We start from the raw sequence: 22,356 nt of genomic DNA, 5'->3' as shown, positions 1-22,356 counted from the left end.
TACCTGAAATATCTAACAGATAGCAGGCTAAATTAAAAAAAGAATCGAAGCTCCCTCCTCCCTAAAAATTGTTTACATTGGAATGGTTTGAGTAACAGTAAATATCTTCTTAAGTTGATTAAAAAACGGTTATTTGACGAAACCCCAAGTTTAAATTGACTAAGAAATCTATGATTTGGTTGAAGTTTAATTCCACTAAACAAGGATTGTTTAAAAGTAGAGGAAGTAATTTGACTAGCGAAAACTTTTTTATGGGATTAAATTTATTAGTTTACTTAAATTTCTAATTTAATTAAAAAATATTTATTTGTTATGAGGAGAAAAGTAAACTTTTGATTAGGAATGATCCAATTTAATTAGGAACAAGACTATAGAATCATTAAAAGTTTATTTTGAGTAATTTAAGGTCTAATTTAAATTTGAATAAAGTATTCTCAGTGTAAGAAATCAACTGTGGTGGGGAATGTGTTTAGCTAGCCAACGCACTATTCTGCAAAACTAAATAGCAGTTTTAAGGTTAACTCAGAATGGGTAACTCCTGAGCATCACATTGACTGTCAGGCTCAGGGCATCTAAATGAGCGCTTAGTTCAAATTGTTCAGTGAATAGAAACAATGAAGGCAACAACATGTAATAACGTCTACTTTATTATTAATTCAATTTATTTTAATTAAAAATGACTAATTTAAAATTTCTCTCGCATAAATTAAATTACAAATAAATTAATGTATTTTCAGAGACAACGAATTCATTAGAACAAAAAATAAATTAATTAAAAAATAAATTATTCTCCAATGAAGTTTGAAGCAACTCTGATTTAGATTCAGATGATGAGATTACAGGTGATCTCGTCTAGACTGGTGTAGGAGCCAAGCAGACTGTCTTGTGGGCCGCGGCGCCCGGGGGGGTGGTCAGGTGGGGCTGGCTCAGGTGGAGTCGCCGGCGGTGGATACACCTGCAGTCCTGGACACATATAGATAGTTACCTTCAGACACAGACCTGGTTAGCTGGCGATCTCAAAACTTAGAGATATGCAAAAAATAGATGAAGGATAGTGGATCTTACACCTAAACAAGCCGCCACCACGCTGCTAACTTACCAACTTCCCTTAATCCGCATTTGACATGCGCTTCTACAACAAATGTAATAAATGATGAGAAAATAGATTTATTGGACGAAATCCTGAGCGAATTACGGCCAAAATAGCATCTTCGGTTGAGACAAAATGTGAAAAAGTCGCTTTCCAAAACATGAAGTACGAGAACATATTATTAATTAATCCCAAAGATAGACTTCCCAAGGATTCTGATTATTACAGCCAAAAACTAGATAGAATTTTATATAAAAATGGCCCAGCTTTATCAGCAATCTCAAAGGCATAAATGTATAGCACTAATAGCAACAAAAATAAATAAATAAAGTAAAAAGAAAAAGAGAACCTTGTAAAATTTTATGTGGCGAGATAGAGTTGAGCTTATGTTGTGTGTCTAAGGGTGAGTAAGTGTCTGATTCTTCGGACGCACTGCCGACGGTCATCTGTTCGTGTGAGTAAGTTGGCGAGTAACAGCCGTCTTCCGCTTCGTGCTTGTCATAATCGCATGATAGTCTGTAAAATAAGCAAAAAATATTGCTCTATTTAAGTCAGCTTATACTTGCATTAGAACTATACGAGAATACATTGGTCCAGTGAGCGAGTTTATAGTTAGTTACTGAGATGTACAAAAAAAAGTTAATGCCAGTAGTTTTTTGGGTTTATTTCATAAAAACCCATCTACACACATCTTACGTTTACAACACCGAGTTTAGACTGTAAAAAATAACTTAAAATGTGTGTCCTACGTGGGATTTAAACTGAAACACCTGAACAAAAAAAAACCTACTTAATGCGGTAAATAGTTTAAACTAAGTGATGTTTAAACAATGACAAACACAACTTTATGTGAAAAAAAAACAAAACTGAAAAACAAAATTTAATTAGAGGCAACGTGAAAAGTTCTTGGCCTGACAGTTAAAAACTTTTTTTTTAGTTCAAAAATACTTTCTTGTTTTTACGAAGTCTCCTTTTAGAATAAGTAATAAAATTAGACAATTGTCATGCTTTCTCTATAGTAGTATGATGAACGTTAACATTGAAGTTAGCTCACTGAACCTCACAGTATGCTTAATTATTGAGTCAAGCCCCAGGGCTTACAAGAGGCTTGAGCTATGAAGCTCTAACCAACCATATCCATTATTTATTTCAATCTAAAAAGCTAGTTTATTTACCCTCCATTTCTTGACGTTGCTAATTTTAACTGATAATTGTTCGAATTAATTGTAGATAACAACTTTTCGTTACTTTGTAAGCTAGAGTCAACTATTGGCTCTTCTAAATGGAATGCTTGCTCAATTTCTGGCTTCTTCTCCCAGACTTCCTTAAAAAATGGCGTGTAATAGGCTGCTGTGAACACATAAAAAAAAAAACACGTAATTAATTAAATTTACAATTTTATGTTTTGAGATATTTCTAAATAGGACTGGCTGCTCCTTAAGAGGAGTGTGTGTTGTGACCATGGCAGAAAAGTTGTGTTTATAATTTTTTTTCTATACATTTGTGGATTTAACTTTTTCTTTTGTATCGTGAAAACGACTTTCAAATCACTTGCCATGTTGTTCATTGTTCGTAATATTATACGTATTCTTATAAATTTACGTTTATCTAAAAGGTGAAGGATGATAAAAAAAAGTAATAATTTTTGGCGAACAGTAGCTTTTAATCTTAATTCAATTAATAAATTCTCTGAAAAAGTATTTTAAAAAAAAATACATTTGGAATGGTTTAAGTGCATTAATGAGTAGAGACAATGGTAGCGATAAACGAATGCAGGACGAAGGAGAGAATACTGTTTACAATATAAGAGGACCTGACCATGTACATGTAATCATCACTCGCGGTAGGCAGTCTGTGAGCTTTATGAGTAAAATGTCATTAAAAGCACTAACTCTGTGGCAAAGCTTTAGTCCTAAAACTGATCAATTTATTTTGTTTTTATTAGGATTAGTTTATTACACATAAATTACTTTAGTTATATATATATATATATATATATATATATATATATTATACAGTAAAAATATACGTAAGTTAACAAGAAAATAAAATCAATAAATCGCTGTCTAAAAAAAATACAAAAATTTCGAAAGATCACAAAAAAGACCATCTTTGAGAAAGTGAAATTTTAATTAAGTTTACAATGAATTAAAAATCATGTTTAAGTTGTTTAGCAAATTATTAATTTAATAAAAAGATTAAATAAATAAAATTATATTGTAAAGCAATGACTATAACTAGAGATCACTAATTGGAATACTTCAACAGAATTTTTAATGGGAAAACTGGCAAAAAATACAAAATGAACTATTTTATTACAGTTCACAATTGATATACCTACACAGAATACCAGGACGAAACTTAAAATAAGAAGGAGATTCTAAAAGAACCTTATTTCATTCATGAGATAATGTGTTAATATGAAGTTTTCTTTTATCAGAGTTTATCTGTTCAACTAACTTTATCAAAGTTTTACTTAAAGCAGAGTTATCATGAAAAGCTGTAAGAGTAAGAGTGGTCCAGTTAAAGTACATAGTTTGCCCAAAATAAGTCAAGCGCAGTTCTGAAAATTTAAAGAATGCAGACTCAAATTTATTAAAACTTAATAGGTAGGCCAGTTGTATAAAGGTTGATAGCATAATGGGGAGATCAAACGCTCGGCCCAATGTTTCGTTTCAGACTTAAAAGCATTCGCCCTCTTAATTTAAAAATTCAACTAAGTTGGCGCAGGCGGATTATACGCAAGTCCAGATTATTCAATTGCTCCAACGAAGTCCTCCCTAGCAGCTGTTCGCACTATTTTTTATTCAAATTTAATATTATCATATTTTTTAAACTCACTTTTATGTTGAAACGATGAGTTAGATGTTGTGAAATGTGCTTGTAGACGATCTGCAGTTGCATTGCCTTCAGTGATCAGTAAATGACATAGGTCGTTGGTAAAGAAGGCGTTTGCTCCGCCGATGTCTGTGACGGCCATAATCTGAATGGGTAGATTCGGGATGTTCATGGAAAATGCACTTAAAAAAATTAAGAAGGTTACCCATTAGAACTTGGTAGTTGACTCAGAGATCTGGTTAAAAATACGTTGACAGTTGAGTTACTAACTCCCTTAAGAGGCGTACTGCTGGGGATACATGTAAAAGATTCCTTTGGTACACTATTGGGGGATACAACCCATACCTCCTACAATAATAGACTCTAGGGGCTGGTGTCTCTCGTCACCCTCGTGCCAAATTATCACACCTCCAGATCTTTAATAACTGTGGGATATGAGTGTCATGTGGCGGCTGCCATCGAAGTTGAAGGCCAACTCGCTTCTGTGAGTACTGTACTTGTGTGTTTGTGTCGTTAATAATTTATTTCCATCACGTATCGCTCAATTATCACTACATGAAATTCACATGATACGATTTATAATATAAACATCAACGATATAAACAATTATTCCAAATATGTACCTAAAGTGAATACCTCTTGTTTGTGTCTTATAAGCTATATAATGGGTATATATCGATAAATTTACCTGTTATGTACAACATACATATTAAAGTTCTTCCAACATAATGCAGAAATACATAAATGAATAAATTATAAAACACTAATTAATAATTACCGATGATTACAACTACCGTTTAATTATAGTATCGTATAATAAATTATTTGATTTTCAATTATTTTTTATTCTTTATTAGTTTTTTATTTATTTTTCTTTATATATTTATATATATAATTCTATTTATTTATTTTTTCTTAGTCACAGAGAAATTCAAATATTTTGTTTACATACTTCATGAATTGCATGTAGAACTCAGGTAAAAGTAATAGCGACTTGCTAGGTGACCAATATATTGACTGCGATACTATCTGCTGCGCCACGATCGTTCTCGATTGTGCAAGCAAGGAAATAAATTCCACTAAGATGATCCACTGTCTACGCTCTCACAGAAAGTCCGGAGATTGGATAAGATTGAATCTACATAGGAACGCAGCCATTTTTTCACGTCCCGAAAGCAACAGCGTTAGTCCACATGAGTTTGATGTTTAGCAAACTAAGGCGTGACCAAATTGAGGTGAAAAAGTCTCTGATAACACCCCAGTTAGGGAAGAACTCCCCAGTTATTCCTAAGTCTCTACGCATCGCTGATGAGCCATCTTAAGAGCCGCTTTCGGATACTTTGCAGAAGTAACTGGTAAATCGCTGTCTTTGGGGGCCCACTTATTTCCTCTGTTCTTTCATTGTCAACTATTCCGAAATGTGCTCTCATCGAAGAGAACGAAACGCCGCAGAAGAGAGGATAATCTTTGCCTTATCATTTCAATCAGCGGGTAATGGTTCGTAACATTCTGCATTGAGTCCTAGGTTGATACAGCAGTTCATTACTTCACCAACTTTCAGTTTTTGCATATGGTCTATTATTTTTCGAGACATTGAATTTGTTTTGTACACTCCTATAATCTTACTTAAGATTACCTCAAAATCCCTCTCCAAATCTCCCGAATTAGAAATAAATTTTTCTAGAAGATTTTGTGTGTGTGTGTGTGTGTATATATATATATGCACTGAGTGTAGTTTGCCAGCATAAATGTAGAAGGAGCAGACTAATACATATGCTCTGACTGCCTTCAATAAAAAAGCAGATCTAGAAGCAGGACTTTAGGCACATACATTTTGCGATATTCTCCACTCGGTACATTCTAAAATGTCAAGTGAAGAGCTCCTGTGAAGCTCAAGGGATAAATTTAAAGAGTAAATAAAACAACGTCTCAATGCACACCTGAGACACCATGAGGAAGAGCTTCATCAAAAAATGTAAGTTGGACATACTTACTTGAGCGTAGCTAGCGAAGCTTTCCTTTTCGTTGAATACACTAATATGAAACCATGAACTAGTTCTTCGCGAAACGCATTCGCACCATGAAATGAAGACATGATCACTTCAACTCTACGTCTAGAAGATCCTAAAAATGTTTCGATTACCACAGATCTTTCGCCGCTCATGACGGACCAATGGTGGCTCAACAATGGTGCTAAAACGTTCTCGACGGAATATGGGTCTCCACAAAATAGACACATGATTATCCTAAAAAAAAAAGTCTAAATGAGAATTGCGTAGTCTTAGAAAATCCTAAACTGATTTCTCAAGGGTGTTAAGGTGGTTTTACACAGTGAAAGTCTAGCACACTTGCAAGTGATATGGTCAAAGTTGTTGCAATTTTGAGGCCAGCAAGAGCCAGCAAACAGTACAAGATGTCGAAAGTGAAGGGCTTCAGGTTCAAATGTACGGCTCTATATTGCTTGAAGAGGTGTGGTTAAAATTTCCTGTTCTTCACGCAAATTATTTGAGCACTTTAGCTCTTCATTTAAGGGCAGTCGCACAGAATCTATGTAAAGCCAACCTTTTTTCTTAAAATCTATAGGAGTCTACTTCTTCAACTTAACCTACCTGATATCAGGTTCCACGGGTTCACTGACTGTCTGATAGATATTTCCTAGACCAGCTCGTTCTTTGATGATCTCGAGCAATAGTCTGAATGCTTTCAAGATCACATCACGGCTGAACCTATCCGAGCTGAACACTTCATCCTCCACAGAAGTATGTATAAATGCACTTTGCACACTAAAGACAATAAAAATCAAGGATCAGTAAGTTTTTGTTAAAGAGATTATGTGAATAGATTTCATCAATGCAAACTGTTATACTGATTATTTCGAACTGACGGGACTAGTATTACGTCGAATTCCAAGACTCACCTATCAGCTAGATTTTGACCCTCGCTGTGCAGTTTTAGTAGTAGCTCGTCGTCTAGATCTGGCTCAGGGCTGAATATAGTGACTAGAGGCAGGCCTTTAAATGGCAGTCGATCCTCCTGTTCTAGATTGGTGACTAGCGTTTTTTCGAGGCTTTCTCGTATATATTGGAAACTTTCCACATTAGAATACACACAGAAACAGCCTGTAAATAGTTTATAGTCCACAAAACATTCACATTATTTGGTGTTCCTAAATCATGGGAGTATGGAAAAGTAAAATTAAAGCTATTTGTAAAAAAAAAGAAAAGAAGTGGTCAGGACTTTAAACCACATGCATACTTCTGAAGCGTAGAAAAATCATGTAAAAAAAAACCTTAAACTGCTCTAGCTTACCATGTGGTATAAAATCCAACGACTGGAATGAAAACTGTGGCAAACTCACATCGCCATCGATTACACGAAAATCGAGTGTATACAAATGGTAATCGATTTCAATATCATCGTCCTCACACAGTGACTAAAACATTTTTATTTAAAAAAGTAAATGAAGGAGTAAAATTTGTGTGAAGTTTAAAACTGGCTTGCCTCTTAAATCAACCAGTTGGAATTACTTACCCGGATTTCTGCAGTCAGCTCGTTGGCTAATGACTTTGTAGAAAGGATGACTACGTTCAGCGGATTCGAATCTCCATTCATTGCCCACTGCCCATTCGAGATCCAAGATGGCCTGCAAGTAATAAAAAAATAAAATAAAAGTTCCGACATTAAGTAAATCTGTCCACAAAAAAAAAATCGCTCTGTGAACTACATAGAGTATATAATCACAACTCCTACCTGTGCGCCTTGTTGGACAGTATCCTTTCGATAAGCGCGTCCATGCAGTTCGGAAAGGCTGGACAATGTTCCCGGATAGGGCAGTGCACAAACCCAAGATGTTGGAACAGCATCAACTTCCTGTCTTGATCAAGACGATCTAAAGCTTTATACCTGCAGGATATGAAAAACTTGTTTAAGTCTCGGAATAAACACCAATGTTTGCTACATCACATTCAAAGGCCTTACGCACCTAGAGTCATCCTTTAGTGCGTCTGTGATCTCCTTTATATCGTCTTGGGTAATAGTGCCAGTGGGCGCAATGCTCTTGAAGTGGTAGAAAAGATCAGCATTCTCAAGCAAGAGTTCCTATAATAAGAGCACCAGGTCAGTTCGTACTCAGAACTGAATACTACAACATTATCTATCATTGTGCCACATGATCTCAAAAATTGAATTGCTTTTCTACTTTAATATGCTTTATTTTCGGACGGATTAATACTTAAATATAAGTATTAATAATAGGCTTTTACTTAATCGAATAAAACCCTAGCGTCAATAAAATGAAACTTTTTACTTATCAATATTAACCAAAATAAACCCTATCAACAAAATTCAACCTATTTTTCAAGCAAACTAATCCTAACTTACAATCTTATTCAAACCTACATACAGTATATCAATAAACGTAAACTCCTCTTCTAAAAATTTATTTTTTAAAAACGGCCGTAGGTGATGATAGGTAAGACTGTTCGTGTATAGAGCCAGTGAATCATTTTTGGACGAAGACCCCATGTCTTCCCACAGGTCCCAGAAATTCCACAAAGAGCCTTTTTAGCCTTCAGAATAACTTCATCTAGTGCCTTACAAGTGAGTCCGGAGTATAAGGCAGCACCAAGATACTTAACCTCACCCGACACTACCAGAATTTTGTCCAAAAAATCGAATATTTTTGTAGCTCTCCTCTAGACCAATTTTTTATAATCTTGAGTGCTTCCTTCATGAGCTCAGCAACGATTGTCTCGTGCCTGTCCCCGCCACAGAAATATCGTCTGTATAGCCCAGGACTGAGAACCCACGAAGGTCTATCATCTCAAGTAAGTCGTCAACGACCGTGCACCATAGCAGCGGAGATAAGACCCCCCTGAGAGCACCCCCTAACAGTCGTTAGCTCCAGCGATTCCCCAGAAAGACTTGCCGTTATTTTCCTTGACGATAGTAAGTTACCAATAGTGACTGTGTAATCTATATCATGCCTTTCCATCGCCAAGGTAATTGAGCTATGCGTAGTGTTGCTGAAAGCACCCTCAATATCTAGTAACACGCCTAATGCTGTCTCCTTGCAAAATACAGAGGCTTCCAGTTCCTTAACCACACAGTGGAGGGCTGTCTCGCAAGATTTGCCTGCCTGGTAGGCATGCAGGGGCCGTAGCTGTAGAGCTACCTCCTTTATATGCATATAAATCAGTTTTTCTAACACCTTCAAGATAATCGATGTTAGACTAATTGGTCTGAATTCCTCAGCCTGGGTATGAGTTCTCTTCCCAGGCTTAGGAATAAAGATGACTTTTACAGGCCTCCACGTCCGTGAGACATTGTTGAGAGCCAGGCTTGCCCTCATCTTGCATAGTATAGGACTTTATTTAATACATATTTATTAATTTTTTAAGCATTTATTTAAATTATAATTTATTTATTTAATGCGTCCACTATTATTTTTTTGTAATAAAATTAAATATTTCTATTTATCCAAATTAAATACTTTTTAAAACTAATTAATGCGATTTTTTAACCTATCCTATTTTCAATCAAATAAATTTATCTAACAGATCACGTATAAGTTCCGAAAACTCCTAAATGAGCACTTTGGCCAAGCGACAAACCGAGCGATGAGCTTTCCGCTAAATACAAATGCTACGAAGTAGTCCATGCCTTTCATAACAGTCTTGAGACTGATCTTGGACAGCATTGTCCGAATGAATTCTCTTACCTGGAAATTATGTTTAGCCTTGTCTACAATATCCTTCTGGTGTCTGTCATAGATGATTTGACACTCCTGTTCGCTCAGCGCTTCGAAACATTCTCTACCCATAAAGAGTACTCGAATCTCAGACAGAAGCTTGCCCGGAGTCACATAGCCGGTATCTTCCAGCAGTTGCTTAAACTGTTTCTTCCACCTTCAACAAAATTCATAAGAAAAACAAAATATGAGAAACTTTCACAATTTCTCTAATAACAATGAATTCTCACTTTCAGTAAAGCTGTCTATCTAAACTCAGCAACTCCAAGCTGAAAGGACTTTAAATTTTTAAATCAATGCATTTATGTACGATTTTTACGAGTACTATCACTGAGTATAAGAAAAATCTTTGTTTTCCTCTCTCTATATCTCTCTAAATGCTCTGAATACTTAGTGATCGGCCGTTCCCGGAGAGGTTGTGTCAACTTCAAATAAAGTTTCTTAAAAAGTTTTAAGAATGCCGGACGATAGAATGCCAAAGAAAATCTTTTTAACCGCTATGCAAGGCAAAAGAGGAAGAGGACGTCCAAGAAGACGTTGGGTCCAGGATTTGGAGAACGATCTGAATACATTAAGTGTTGCAAATTGAAAAAGGAAAGCCGAGTGCAGAGAGAATAATGTTGTCAAGGAAGCCGAGGCCCATCCCGAGCTGTAGTGCTGTGCAGTAAGTAATGAGTGAGGAAATGGTTCGGAATATATCTTCAGATTACGGCCGTATTGCGACACGATCTCTACTTAACTCTGCTAAAAAGCGTTTATCTATTTCGGTATATAACATTATATATATTTTTTATAACATTATAGTATATATATTTTCGCATACAACACTTCGGCTAGATAAGTATCCCCCTTTCGTAAAAAAGTATTTTTATATCAAGACAATGCAAAGTTAAATGTCTAAATAATGGAATATTAGAATTTCGAATATCGCCCGGAAAGTTTACAGCACAAGACCTGCCCCTCAGACTAGTACGTATTCTTTTCTATGACCGTGAACCTCATCTTATATATGTATATTCCGAGCACATAATTACGAGATGTTGGGAGATTTTTATGCACAATTAGCTTGATTATGGAAAAAGCCATAGTATTCATAGGCCAATAGATGGGTACATCATATCGTCCCTGTCATATAATCCATTAATGTATCCTGGCTGCTCAAGAATCTCCACAGATATGTTTAAGTAATAGAACGTAATGGTCTACATTTCCAGCCATAGAAATAATAGGAGCAAAAACATTATAAATGCACAAACTTTGCTTACACCCACTTATTAGTAAAAGAAAGTCCAGTAAATCCACTTACTCCATCTTCTTCTGTTCCTGCTGCAGAGCGGACGCATGGCTCTTAAAGACGGACTCAGCCTCGCCGCTCTCCAAAACGTGGCACGGGATTCGTTTTCCCCTATCCTCCTGCCAGTCCAACTCACCGTCACTGCCACAAATAACCTCCTCGTCACATTTATAGAAGTAGCTGTCGAAGTCCGGATGTTCCTTGAGGTGACGCTGTACTGTTGGCCAGTCGCTAACAAAGTAGATTACACGTTTCCTCCAACGTATCTCCTTTGTTATCAAATATATGTCTATATCAAGCTTCGAGAAAAGTCCGTGGAGTCATTCTCGGCTTGTAACCTCTAGCTCTGGAAACTGTCTCGGGTCTGCTTTGAGGCTATGCAACAGGAGTCTGACCGATGTACTCATACGTACTCGCTTACGCAAACTCTCTCGCTCAATTATACTTTCACTGAGTCACATTCACTCACGCGCAAATATGGCAGCTTCCTAGTTGTAAATATGCTCAAAAAAACCGAGCACGATTCCTAGAGCGGCTACAGCCCAGAGATTCCTGGGACTCAGCGAGCTGGGATAACATTCTTTACTCACCACTCATGGAACACAGAGATATCCGGAATCATCTCCTGTAGGATATCCGGCAACACCTCCATATAGCCGCGCACCTTTCTCGCTACATGCTCGTCCTTCAGCCTCTTAACATGCCGCCGGAATATCCGCTGGGTATTTGCGCTGCCAAACTCCTGAGTGAACTTCAACAGCTCATCATGCTTAGCGAATTTCTTATAAGTTTGACTCCACAGTGATTGGTGGTCTGTGATCTTAGACATACATAACAAAACAGAAACTAGTTATTGGATTTGAGGGTCATTACTATCTGAATGTAAGTTCATTTTAAAAGTGCCTATAATGTCGTTCATATCAAATACAGGAGAATGTAAAAGAGTATTTTGTGTTCATGTGGATAGAGAGAAACATTATACTAAACTACTCATTCACTCATTCTCTGATATCACAAACACTCTCTCTTAAAACTCTCTGACATTTGCTGAGTGTATAATTTAAACAGCAGTGTGATAGTAATACTCCATTGAAACATGCATTCTAGGTATATGTGAGCAATCACAGACTATATCACATACCTGGGAGGTAATCAACGACTGAAAGGCCTCAGTGGTCATCTCGAGATGTTCTTTGCGGGCTCGAGCCGCTTCCACGTAGGGCACCAGCTTGGAGCGACCCTTGGACTTGTCCACTAGCTGACCGAGCGTCAGAAACGCCAAATCCACGTTGATATTCTCATGGGCGGAAGTCTCTACGATGGGTATCAATCCCTTGTATTCCTTGCGGGCCACCAACCTCTCCACTTCCCGAATGTACAGCTCATTAGAGTCATCATTCTTTGTTGTCACCTATCACAGGAGATACAGAATATCAACAGATAGAGGCTTGACAGTACTATAAAAGAAAGAAAGTGATAGGCATTGGAGAGAAAAGACTACTTACCAATACAATAGGCTTTTTAGTCTTCATAAGATTGTTCAAGATGGCAGCCACGGCATCGATCTGCTTGTCGATCGGTCGATTTGGGACGGTGCTCACATCGAATACACAGATAAATCCGTCGATGTTCACTTTACCATCTGGTAAAATTCTTTGTTCATATTCCTTTTCAATGCCTGGAGCGAAAGAACAAAACTACATTCACAATCTACAACAGCCCATAAAAAAGTATTTAAACCGGCTCAAACAATGTTCCCAAACAGAATGAATTGTTTACTAACACTGAGCTTACACTGCTATGAACTACACTTTATCGATGTTTCAAGTGAGAGAATAGAGACAATATGCGTACAACCTGAAACGGCCTATAAAAGGTTCTTACCGAGCTGATTTTTACAAATATACATCAATTTCTCTGCAGATGCTAATTTTGTAGCTGCACATCTCTTAACATATGGCTCCATCTTTCCACCTGCAACAATTCAAAAACGAATCAAACGCAACATGATATCCTAAAAATAAGTTAGAGGCACACTAAAGGTGTTAATCACTATGTAGGTGGTTGGCTGTAACTTGTACAGAACTTAGTGAGGCTTTAAAGGCAAACTTAATCTAGTAAGGAAAAAGAAAAGATACCTACCTTTAAATGGTTGAAATGATGAATCATCAATGAACTCTGTTTGTTCAATAACTTGAAAATGAAAGTCATGTCCTTCTTCGGAAGTCTTGGACACTTCGCCCCAATAAAGGAAATGGTCATTGTTGACTACACGTCCGCTGAAATCACTCTGCACACAGACATTCAATAGTTATATTATTAGTAATTTAGTAGTCAAGCCTAACTGTGAACTTCAAACGGCTTAAAACTCTTCATCATTCAGGGTAGTTGAGTACCATTCTGACAAGTTTGCAGGCCTGTTTTAAAGACCACAAATTAAATTTGGAAGGTATGTTATGGACAAACTGGTACACTAAGGCCAGCAGTCAAATAACGAACCCCGCTAAGAACTTCACTCTGGTTTAATGCTGCACATAATAATTATGCCTCCTGACAGACTCACCTGACTCAGGACAGATATATGGTCGACAGAATAATCATCAGCCAATGTGCGAAGAAATCTATTGCAGAGGCATGACTTGCCAATTCCTACAGCGCCTTTTTCCTTCTCCGTGCCTGACAGTCCAACCACGGACACATGGATTAACTTGCCTAAGTCACTTTTACGTGACAACATCCTAGCAATTCTTCCCAGTGCGCTGCATGCCTCTAATGTAGCTTCAGCACCTGAATTTAAAAAAATAAAAAACAAGGTAGTTGTTTAACATTATACAGCTTTTGATTCAGTATGATCTAAATAGCTTAACCTAATTTGTACTCTTGAGTATAAGGTTGTAGTTGCCATTAAGATTAAAAAGGTGGTCAATTTATTCATTAAACTGAATTGAAAGCAGTATAGAAAACAGGTTGTGGTTCCACTTAATAATTTACATGATAGGTAGAACTTGCTTTACAAATGGCTTGGGGCTGCTGTATTTATGCTTTTTATTGTAATACAGTTGGCAGCTCTGTGCATTTTACTGACTTAGAAAAAGTTTAGAATAGATAATCATTGTAAAGTAAGAACTGATGTTATGCAGCTACGTTGCTGGTGCGCGTTTGCCAATGATAAATTTAATGTGCGGATAGCTTATCGGATGAATTAAAAATAACAAATATGATCAGCTAGGGAAAGACAATTTGTGTGGCAATCTCTACATCAGCTTTAAAACGACTACAGCGAGCGAAGAAGTGATTGAGAGAATAGCAACAGAAAAGTTATTTTACGCAGCAAACAGAGCAAAATGAGATCTCCAAAAAGACAAAAATGTGGTAGAACAATCACATGAATTTTTTCTTGCGCCAGTTTTCTTACTTCGTCCATGCCCTCTTCTACAGCTTGTAGCAGTGTGAAGCTGCTTATTAGAAAAGCGATTTATGACATTCTGTGGCGCGGTATTTCGGCTTGCGGTAAGTAAACGCACCAGTTTTTGATCTTGGGGTCATGAGCGTGGCTTCATTATATTTAGGATTGTTATATAAGAATAGGATTCAATTGCTTCGCGCTGACTTAACTTAGATGCACTAGGCGCCACCATCATCATCTCCTTAGCAACGTGAGGTTTTAGGCCAACTAGTTAAGGTGATGTCGCGCTTCCGTACATCAATATGGGCTAGAAGGTAGTATGTTAGGCAATTTTTTTTGGTGTCCTTTGAGACCTCACGCTTCTTAATTAAGCATATAAGAAGTGTAAGTGCAATTTCCACTGGGTCTTTCTCACCTTCGAATTGGTTACTCTTGAAGTTGTCGAAATGAGATTGTTAAAATAACTGTGAATTACAAATTAATTTCACATATTAGTTTCTACAAATGAGAAACGGATGATGAAATAATATTGATTCATCAATAGATAAATAGGATGAAAACTTTTATTGGCTATTTTGTAGAACTGATCGCTGCTTCCAAAATGACTTAAACCTAACGTTTAGAATCTGTTGGAATCTGAAATCCACTTATTTTATTCTGGAAAACATTCAATGTTTTAAGTAAAAAATGTCTATTAAGTAGAGTTGCAATTCTGATAAACAGATTTTCTGGAAATTTAGACCTGTAGCAATGCATTTAATCCGTATCTTGTTACTGCAGTCGGCGGAAGTGTAACTTAACGTTGAGGGGGGTGATTGAGACCAATAAAATGAGGTGATTTCTAAAAAGAACGCATGCTTTTAATTTTTAGATGCGGTGTTATGAAAACACCTTTATTTTTTTAAGTCTCAGTTCTTTTTGTTTGTAGCAAGTGTGCAAAATGTACTTAATGATTTAAGAGTAAAAATTGTTCCCAACCTTTAAGGTGTCAAAAGAAACCTCAGAGACCCTTGCGAATTATAGAGGAGAAGGAAGAAAACAGAAACAAAATTGATTCAACAATTATAATTTTTAAAAGTAAAAATCAATTTAGGAAAAATATATAAAAATTAAGGTAAATTTGGTTAAAGACAAAACTTAAATCTTTGAATTAAGTAATATTAAGACTGTAGAATCAAACTGTAAATTAATTGATAAAAATATAATCATAATAAAAATAAAAGATAAAAAAAATTGTAACACTAAGAACATGAAGTTTACTCACCAGTTAACGTAATGGCGAAGATAAAATTTCTGACAGATATCTTGCTTTAAATTTATCACCATCAAACACATTTCTATCAAAATCTATCATGTCCTTTCAGATAAATTAATTCTGATGATAAAGTTATAAATTTCCGGATTTAAATTTTTCTGAACTTTTATATGGATCTAACTTCTATATTCAATCGAATTTCTGAAAAGAAGAAAATGAACTATAGCACACTCGGAACAGCCTACTCTGTATTTATTTAGTTATAAACTATTAAAAGAATAGATGTTGCCAATTTCAGTAACTGTTTTCGTTCTGCAAAGTTTTCGACTAGGGACTAGATCACCTTCAAGCTTAGGTTCATTAATTAACATCGTCCATTTGTTTGGACTTGCGCTTGAAAATTTTTTACATGATACCTGGTAAAAAAAGTGGTTTAACTTCACTGTAGACAAAGTATTTCTTCGATATATTTCTATAGGCATTTTTGGAAATATTGAACATCCAGTTACAACCATAGAGACAACAGTTACAAAGAAGTAAGATATAGCAAACCCTCGGCTTTTCCAAGGTTGATAGCTCTGTATTAACCCATATGTAAAAATCTGTTTTAAAACTGATACCACTTTCTGTTACTATTATTCCCACGGTTCTAACTCATAAATATTTTTCAAAACAGGAGTATTTGACCCATAATAATACTAACCAACATTATAGGGTTAAAATCGTAATTACACTGAAACGTTATCTTAATAAGAAGTCTACCCCTACCAATATGAAGTTTACAGAATAGCCTAGAAGCTTCTAGGACGTTCTGTCAGCCATTTTTCTGAAAAATTAGTTTCAAATTTGATTCTTATTATTAATATATAACTAGCAAAACAGTAGGATCTCCAAAAATGGCACTTTGGAGATACTTAACCACCCTCTCCCACAAAAGTGCCTAAAAGTGAATTTTCCTGGAAAAAAGTTTCAAACAAAAGTTGTAGACCTAAATATATTCAACAGAAATCTAACCGAAATATCAAACATGGGATTTATCGCTTTTGAATTACGGTGAGTACCGACATGTATATATGCAGATCATTGTTTTTGTTTTAGAGGACCTCAACACGGATATTCCCAGTGAAATCGCAAAATGGAACAACTGCACGCTTAAAATACCTTCTCTTACAACAGTACAGTAAGAGAAAGTAAAAACAATCTGGTATCACAACTTACTTTTGACTTTTACAGTTACAGTGTTGGCTTCAATGATGGTTCACTACAGTTAGCGGACTTTTAAAGGAAGTGTGAACTCCAAAAAACCCTTCCTAAATTCAAGAACCACTCATGCTTGAAAATAAGAAAAGCAGAGAACAGAAAAGTGAGTCATTTTGAACTAGTTCTCTGAGACCTCGTAAGACTTCTCAACACCATATCACAGCACTGCAAGGTTATATTTCATCCTACCATTAGTTATGAAGCAAAAATATAGACCACCCACAAATATTACAAAATAAATGATGAAAGCAATCAGCAAGGAATTTCAGAAGGGAGAAAATAAGAAATGTATTCTTTTAGAATTATTAAGAACTAATGGAACTATTATTATTGGACCTCTGAAGGCGCAGGACATAAGACTGAGAAGACTCAGGACAAGAGGACACATCTTCCCAACTCCCACACACACAAAAAAAAAACAAGAGCCGTTCCAAGAAGTAACTGCTTACAATTATGTAAGGTATTCCTCTAAGCTCCAAATCTCCCGAGGATTCACTTTAAAAATACTCTCCCAAATAGTTTTTCCTGAAAAGGTTGTTTAGATTCCACAATGTACGCCCCACTATGTTTTATATACTGAAACTAATGTACACCCTCTATATTTATATACATTTAGATTGCACTATAATTATATCACTAAAGTGTTATCTATGCCACAATCTCGCCTTCCAAATATGTTAGCTTCTATTATTATTCAAAGAAAATTGTTCTGGTATAAAGAATATATTCAGTCGTGTAATTAAATATAATTTACAATTGTTTGATAGTACTGGATTAGAGGATAGTATTTTGAAAATTTAATAGAATCAATTTATTTAGACTTTAAAAGAATGCTGGACACCAGAATTTTGAACGCCAGATTTCACACATTGTATATAGATCTAAAAGTAGATATTAGTGCAAGTCATGTCAGCGATAGTAACTTCCTAAATTTAATAAGTACTATAATGAAACTAGAGGGGAGTTGCTATCGCTGAACTACATTTTGTGGGAACTTGTCCTGTTCTGAGAGAGTTCCGTGTCAGATGGCTAGGAAAGGTCTCCATCAGTCGGAAGGAGGTTATTAACCACCTGAATGGACAGTACGGTTGGCGGAGTATTCACAGATACACTCTTGAAACTTGGCGTTACCGAGCATTTCTAATGCAACAATTTAATTATGACCCTTAATCTTTTATGATAAGTAATCTTTATGAACAGTCTTCATAAAGAAAGCATAATTTACGTTTTATTATCTAAATTTGTAGAACTAGAGTAATAGCAAACTCCTGGCAGACGGCTAATAGCCATGCCTTATTTTGCTTTAGTTCAAACTTTAAATATTGTATACAAAATAGTGCAATATGAATAAAGCGTTTATTATTATTACTCTCCTAAATACACTAAACCTAACAAAACGAAACAGAAAAAACGACCAATGTAAAAGTATACTTATCCCAAGCCCGTCATCACAATTCCTGTACCAGAACTAACCCCCAGTCTTATCTTGTTTAGATGATTGGCCACTCAAGTGTGCCAATCTGCACATCTACCAAAATACACAAGTGCATTCCACTCGGAAGAGGAGAAACTTTGCGTCTCTTTGTAGAATCTCGTTTAGAAACCTTTTAACTTTCAGACACTCTTGCGTGCATCTCCAAAATCTCTAATATTTTCATCCTCCACTCCTTGGTCACAAAATTATTTCATCAAGGTAAAAGCTGTTTAGCCAGTTCGTCCTGACTTTCTTTCACAATGTCTCCAATCCACTTCTAACTGAGGCTACTTAGCGCCGCATTATGCAAAAGTACTAATAACTGATTTGAGAATACAGTAAAGTAAACCACAAGGATCAGAGGGGAATTGCTTAAAACGGATTAGGGCCAAGGAAAGGTTTCTGCCTCTGGATCTGAGAGGAATTTTGCCATAGTTATTGTAGACTCAGTAGGGAACATGTAGAGAAAATGAACGATAATCCCAACTGTAGCACTATTGAACAACGTGCAGTTCGTCACGGCCGCTCTGCAGTGCAGTGCTGCCATGAACTCTGGTATGATCCTGGTTGTACGATTGACTGTAGCGGTGAAAACAAATTTGTTGGCAGGCTCTTCAGTGAAAAGTTATATTTGTTTTATCGTGAATATCTTTCAAGTAAACAAAGTATAATTTAAATTAAATAAAATTAGAAATAATTAATTTTTCTAAGATTAAGGATATTAAGGATACAATTCCGAAATATTTCCGAACTGACTTTTTGAAATAATTTACCCAATCTAGTTACTACGATATTTTTATGGGCATTGTTTTATAAATGAAGAAACCTTGTGTAGTCTCAACTTTTTTTTTTTAATCTGGCTTCTCCCAACCATTCACGATGGAGCATCAATCGTGTCATGAATTATAACAATTTTTTAAGCTAGTTCTCATTCTTGTGTGATGCTGCACATACTTTCAAATTTCACGACCACAGAAACATGACCAGTTATTGATAGATAATGTCTTGAGTCATGTTTCTATATTTTAATAATGAAAATTTGTACAATAAAAGACAAAAATGAACATAGTTTAAGCTACATTGGAAGTTTTGGTGATTTGAAGCGAGAGGCTGAACGACTGAACAATTAGTTGGACCCTATATCGTACCATCAGCTTTGCATGAGACAAGGAAAAAACAGCGAGCAATGGAATGTTTCGAAAATAATTTCTATGTTTGATTAAACAACGCTAGGCACTTAAATCATTTAGGGATAAAGACGATATATCGCCAACCTGTCCCCTCTATAGTACACTCAGCGAAATAAATGCGGATCATCTAGTTTGTTCTAAGCCAAAAGATGTCAGCTATACCTCTCTAGAAAAAAAAAAAAAAAAAAATTTAAAACGTTTAAGTTAGATTGGTTTGCACAAACTTGAGTGGCCAAACGGATTGTGATGGGCATAGGACAAAAATTTCAATAAAAATTGTATCAATAAACAAATAAAGGTGAAGACGTGTAACTACAGAGGTTTAATTCAACATGAAATAGTTTGCGATCTCATTTTCTTTTATTCCTCGGAAAATGACAAAACCAGATTTTGAAGTTAGTGGAAACCCGTATTTCCCAAGAGATAAATTAATATAACAATACATTTACAGAAAGTAATTAAACTGATATCTCAAATAATCAAAATGCGCTGGCAATCAAGTGTACTTTATATTACAATACAAAAAAAGAGAATTTAAAAAATAATAGACTCACTTTTCAATTTTAATACATCCCATCTTGAGGGGCCAAACAAGAAAAAGGAAAATCCAATAAATTATAACAGCATCTTCAATAACAATTAAATAAAGTTCACATTACACAAAACTGCAAATTCTAAAATTAAGAAAAAAAAAAAATGCGTAGTCTTCAATAAACAAATTCTCAGATCAAAAAGTTCACATTAATAACCATTTTTTAAGGTGGATTATTTAAAAAAATATATCCTAGATTTTTAAATCACTCGCCAAATAAAATATTAGTGTAATGAAAAATTAAACCTTTTTAAAATTGACTGTAAAGTTCTCAAGCTTCAATTACAAAGATAAACGACCATTAAAAAAGAATTTCTTACAGATTTCTGTCTCCAGTCGGGTGGACACCACAAATCCAGTGTAGCCTCATCACCTTTTAAGTTTTTAATAATTTTATGATCAGTTTTAATTTACTATTCTTTAAAATTATTTTAACGAAACATCCAATTTTCTGATGGCCGCAATTTCACTTCTACGCAAAGTAAAATTTTGGCTTTGAAAAAATTATATTAGTGAAAAGATCTGCAAGAAATTTAGTTGATGTGAAGGGGGCACTCGTAATTTTAAAACAGATTCTGGTTGTCAACACTCATACATTTTCTTCATATGTATGTATAGGAATGTAAAAGATACAAAATGACTAAACCTTTTCTTAGCTTATCTAACTGAATTTCGGCCGGTAAATTCATTTCTTACCACATTTGTCATCTGATGAGGATGAATGTACAGTAGCGTACGTCGTGTGAACTTTTTATGACTTCACAACCATACTATGTGTTAGCAGCCTGATAATGGTAAGTTCTTGAGCATTGCATTTTTATCTTTCTGTGGCCTGCAGGTTGGCTCACCTCGTTTGTAGATGATTCTTATTCTATAACAAATGCTCCAGCACTTACGCTTTTTAATTTTTGACTTCGACAGCCTCTCTTTTCAGCCTCACTAATACCATTTAAATAAAGGCCGCCCTTCGATTAGCTTTATCACCTGTAAACAGTTTACAATTTGCCGTTGGGCATACTAGCATTACTAAAACAGGTTCGTAAATGTGAAACGCATGGGAATGAATTTTAAAGTTTTAGAACCTCTATATTTAAAAAACCGGTCATGCTTACTGTCTTTTACTACAACCTTCTAATAAGATTGGATATAATCACTATAGACAGACAAGACCTTCTGATTGCAACAAACAAAATATACATCTGGCCCGCTCTCGAATAAGTTGTATAAATAAGAAATCTTGTCCTAAGCGAAGTTGTAAAGAAGGTTCAAAACTAAGCATTAAGGATTATTACTGGAGAGGCAAAATCTGCCCCTGTTACATTCATTCATGGAAAAGCAAAGTATAGGTTGAAAATTTTAAGAGGCTGCTGGTCTCAAAACTAAAAAACGTGTATCTGGCCGATTATCTTCCCAAATCGCCTTGTTAACAAAATCATCCGACATTGCTTTATCCATTTGTTAACATTTGTTGATGCTAAGAAGTATTACCCAAAAATAGTTGAAATAAGCCTTTCTAGAGCCAAAAGCAGAGGGGTATCTTCAGGAATGTTGAATGCAAACTTATACGGTTGGTTCTGCTAATTCCATCAAAACAAGTACAGATGTACGCTACAAATGAGTGTCAACTAATTTTGCAGCTAAAGTTGATGCAATCAAGAAAGCTGCAACAAAGGTTGCGTAGCAAAGGCCTCGATAAGAATCAAATTGTGTCTTTAGTGGATTCCTTTGCAACTATACCACTGCGGCCTCTAGCTCTGTGATGGGGGCTTATCAATCAATCTATCATAAGGACGTAGCTTACATCCTTATGGATTTATCTTCGTTAACAATTCACCCAGCACAATACATCAAAGCTTTGGAATGTTACATTCACCGTGAGGATATTTACTTACCGGCTCCCTTTTCTCAGCATTATACCTTTGTGCTTTCTTTTATTGGATAACCCTTTGATTCCCAATGCAGAAGTTGAGTTTGCCGAAAATTCAAGAATATTTTTCCGACTTTCATGAAAATGTTCATATCATCTTTTTTCGTATTATAGTTGCATAACCTTGCAAGTTAATGTGAGAAAAATATGTCATAATGAACAAAAATTTAAAAGAATGGGGTATTTGGTTCTTAATTTGAGTAAATTTGACTGGAGAGACCCGTACATGTGCTAAGCCTATCTAACATAAAATTTAAAGGAAGAATTATAGCTGGATTTTT

The 22,356-nt window shown here is 35.6% G+C and overlaps 1 protein-coding gene across 10 annotated transcripts; it reads right to left on the bottom strand.

Annotated features, from left to right (window-relative positions):
* Nucleotides 1-629: 629 nt before the first annotated feature.
* On the bottom strand, nt 630-20,510 carry RhoGAPp190 (Rho GTPase-activating protein 190). 10 transcript variants are annotated; one of them, XM_074142917.1, is made up of 22 exons: nt 20,395-20,510; nt 20,111-20,230; nt 15,642-15,833; nt 13,535-13,758; nt 13,115-13,261; nt 12,856-12,949; nt 12,477-12,649; nt 12,113-12,382; nt 11,562-11,791; nt 10,984-11,202; nt 9,648-9,837; nt 7,911-8,026; nt 7,679-7,831; nt 7,460-7,571; nt 7,238-7,361; nt 6,846-7,047; nt 6,538-6,711; nt 5,923-6,174; nt 3,932-4,110; nt 2,266-2,440; nt 1,440-1,606; nt 630-963 (listed from the first exon to the last, which is right to left on the bottom strand). In XM_074142917.1, exons 4-22 carry the CDS (start codon nt 13,706-13,708, stop codon nt 824-826), a joined length of 3,291 nt encoding a protein of 1,096 aa, XP_073999018.1. In that variant the 5' UTR covers nt 13,709-13,758; nt 15,642-15,833; nt 20,111-20,230; nt 20,395-20,510; the 3' UTR covers nt 630-823. The 10 variants fall into 10 exon arrangements, 8 of the variants coding, with proteins under 8 accessions (XP_073999018.1, XP_073999020.1, XP_073999022.1 ...); XM_074142919.1 differs by having other exon boundaries at nt 20,469-20,492; XM_074142921.1 differs by having other exon boundaries at nt 12,856-12,945; nt 13,114-13,261; nt 20,111-20,502.
* Between the last annotated feature and the right edge of the window lie 1,846 nt (nt 20,511-22,356).

Source organism: Rhodnius prolixus, unplaced genomic scaffold, assembly GCF_049639745.1.
Source record: "Rhodnius prolixus isolate KJV_2025 unplaced genomic scaffold, Rpr scaffold_12, whole genome shotgun sequence".
In the NCBI taxonomy this organism is placed as follows: domain Eukaryota; kingdom Metazoa; phylum Arthropoda; class Insecta; order Hemiptera; family Reduviidae; genus Rhodnius; species Rhodnius prolixus.
This window is presented reverse-complemented; position numbering and strand designations above follow the sequence as displayed.

What these genes read in the sequence shown, in the direction of transcription:
- RhoGAPp190 (XM_074142917.1), bottom strand. Translation starts at nt 13,708, where the DNA reads ATGTTGTCACGTAAAAGTGACTTAGGCAAGTTAATCCATGTGTCCGTG. An exon ending in CTGTCCAACAAGGCGCACAG is followed by an intron (nt 7,572 to 7,678) that starts GTAGGAGTTGTG and finishes TATTACTTGCAG; the next exon opens with GCCATCTTGGATCTCGAATG. An exon ending in GCCACATAAAATTTTACAAG is followed by an intron (nt 964 to 1,439) that starts GTTCTCTTTTTC and finishes ATATGTGTCCAG; the next exon opens with GACTGCAGGTGTATCCACCG.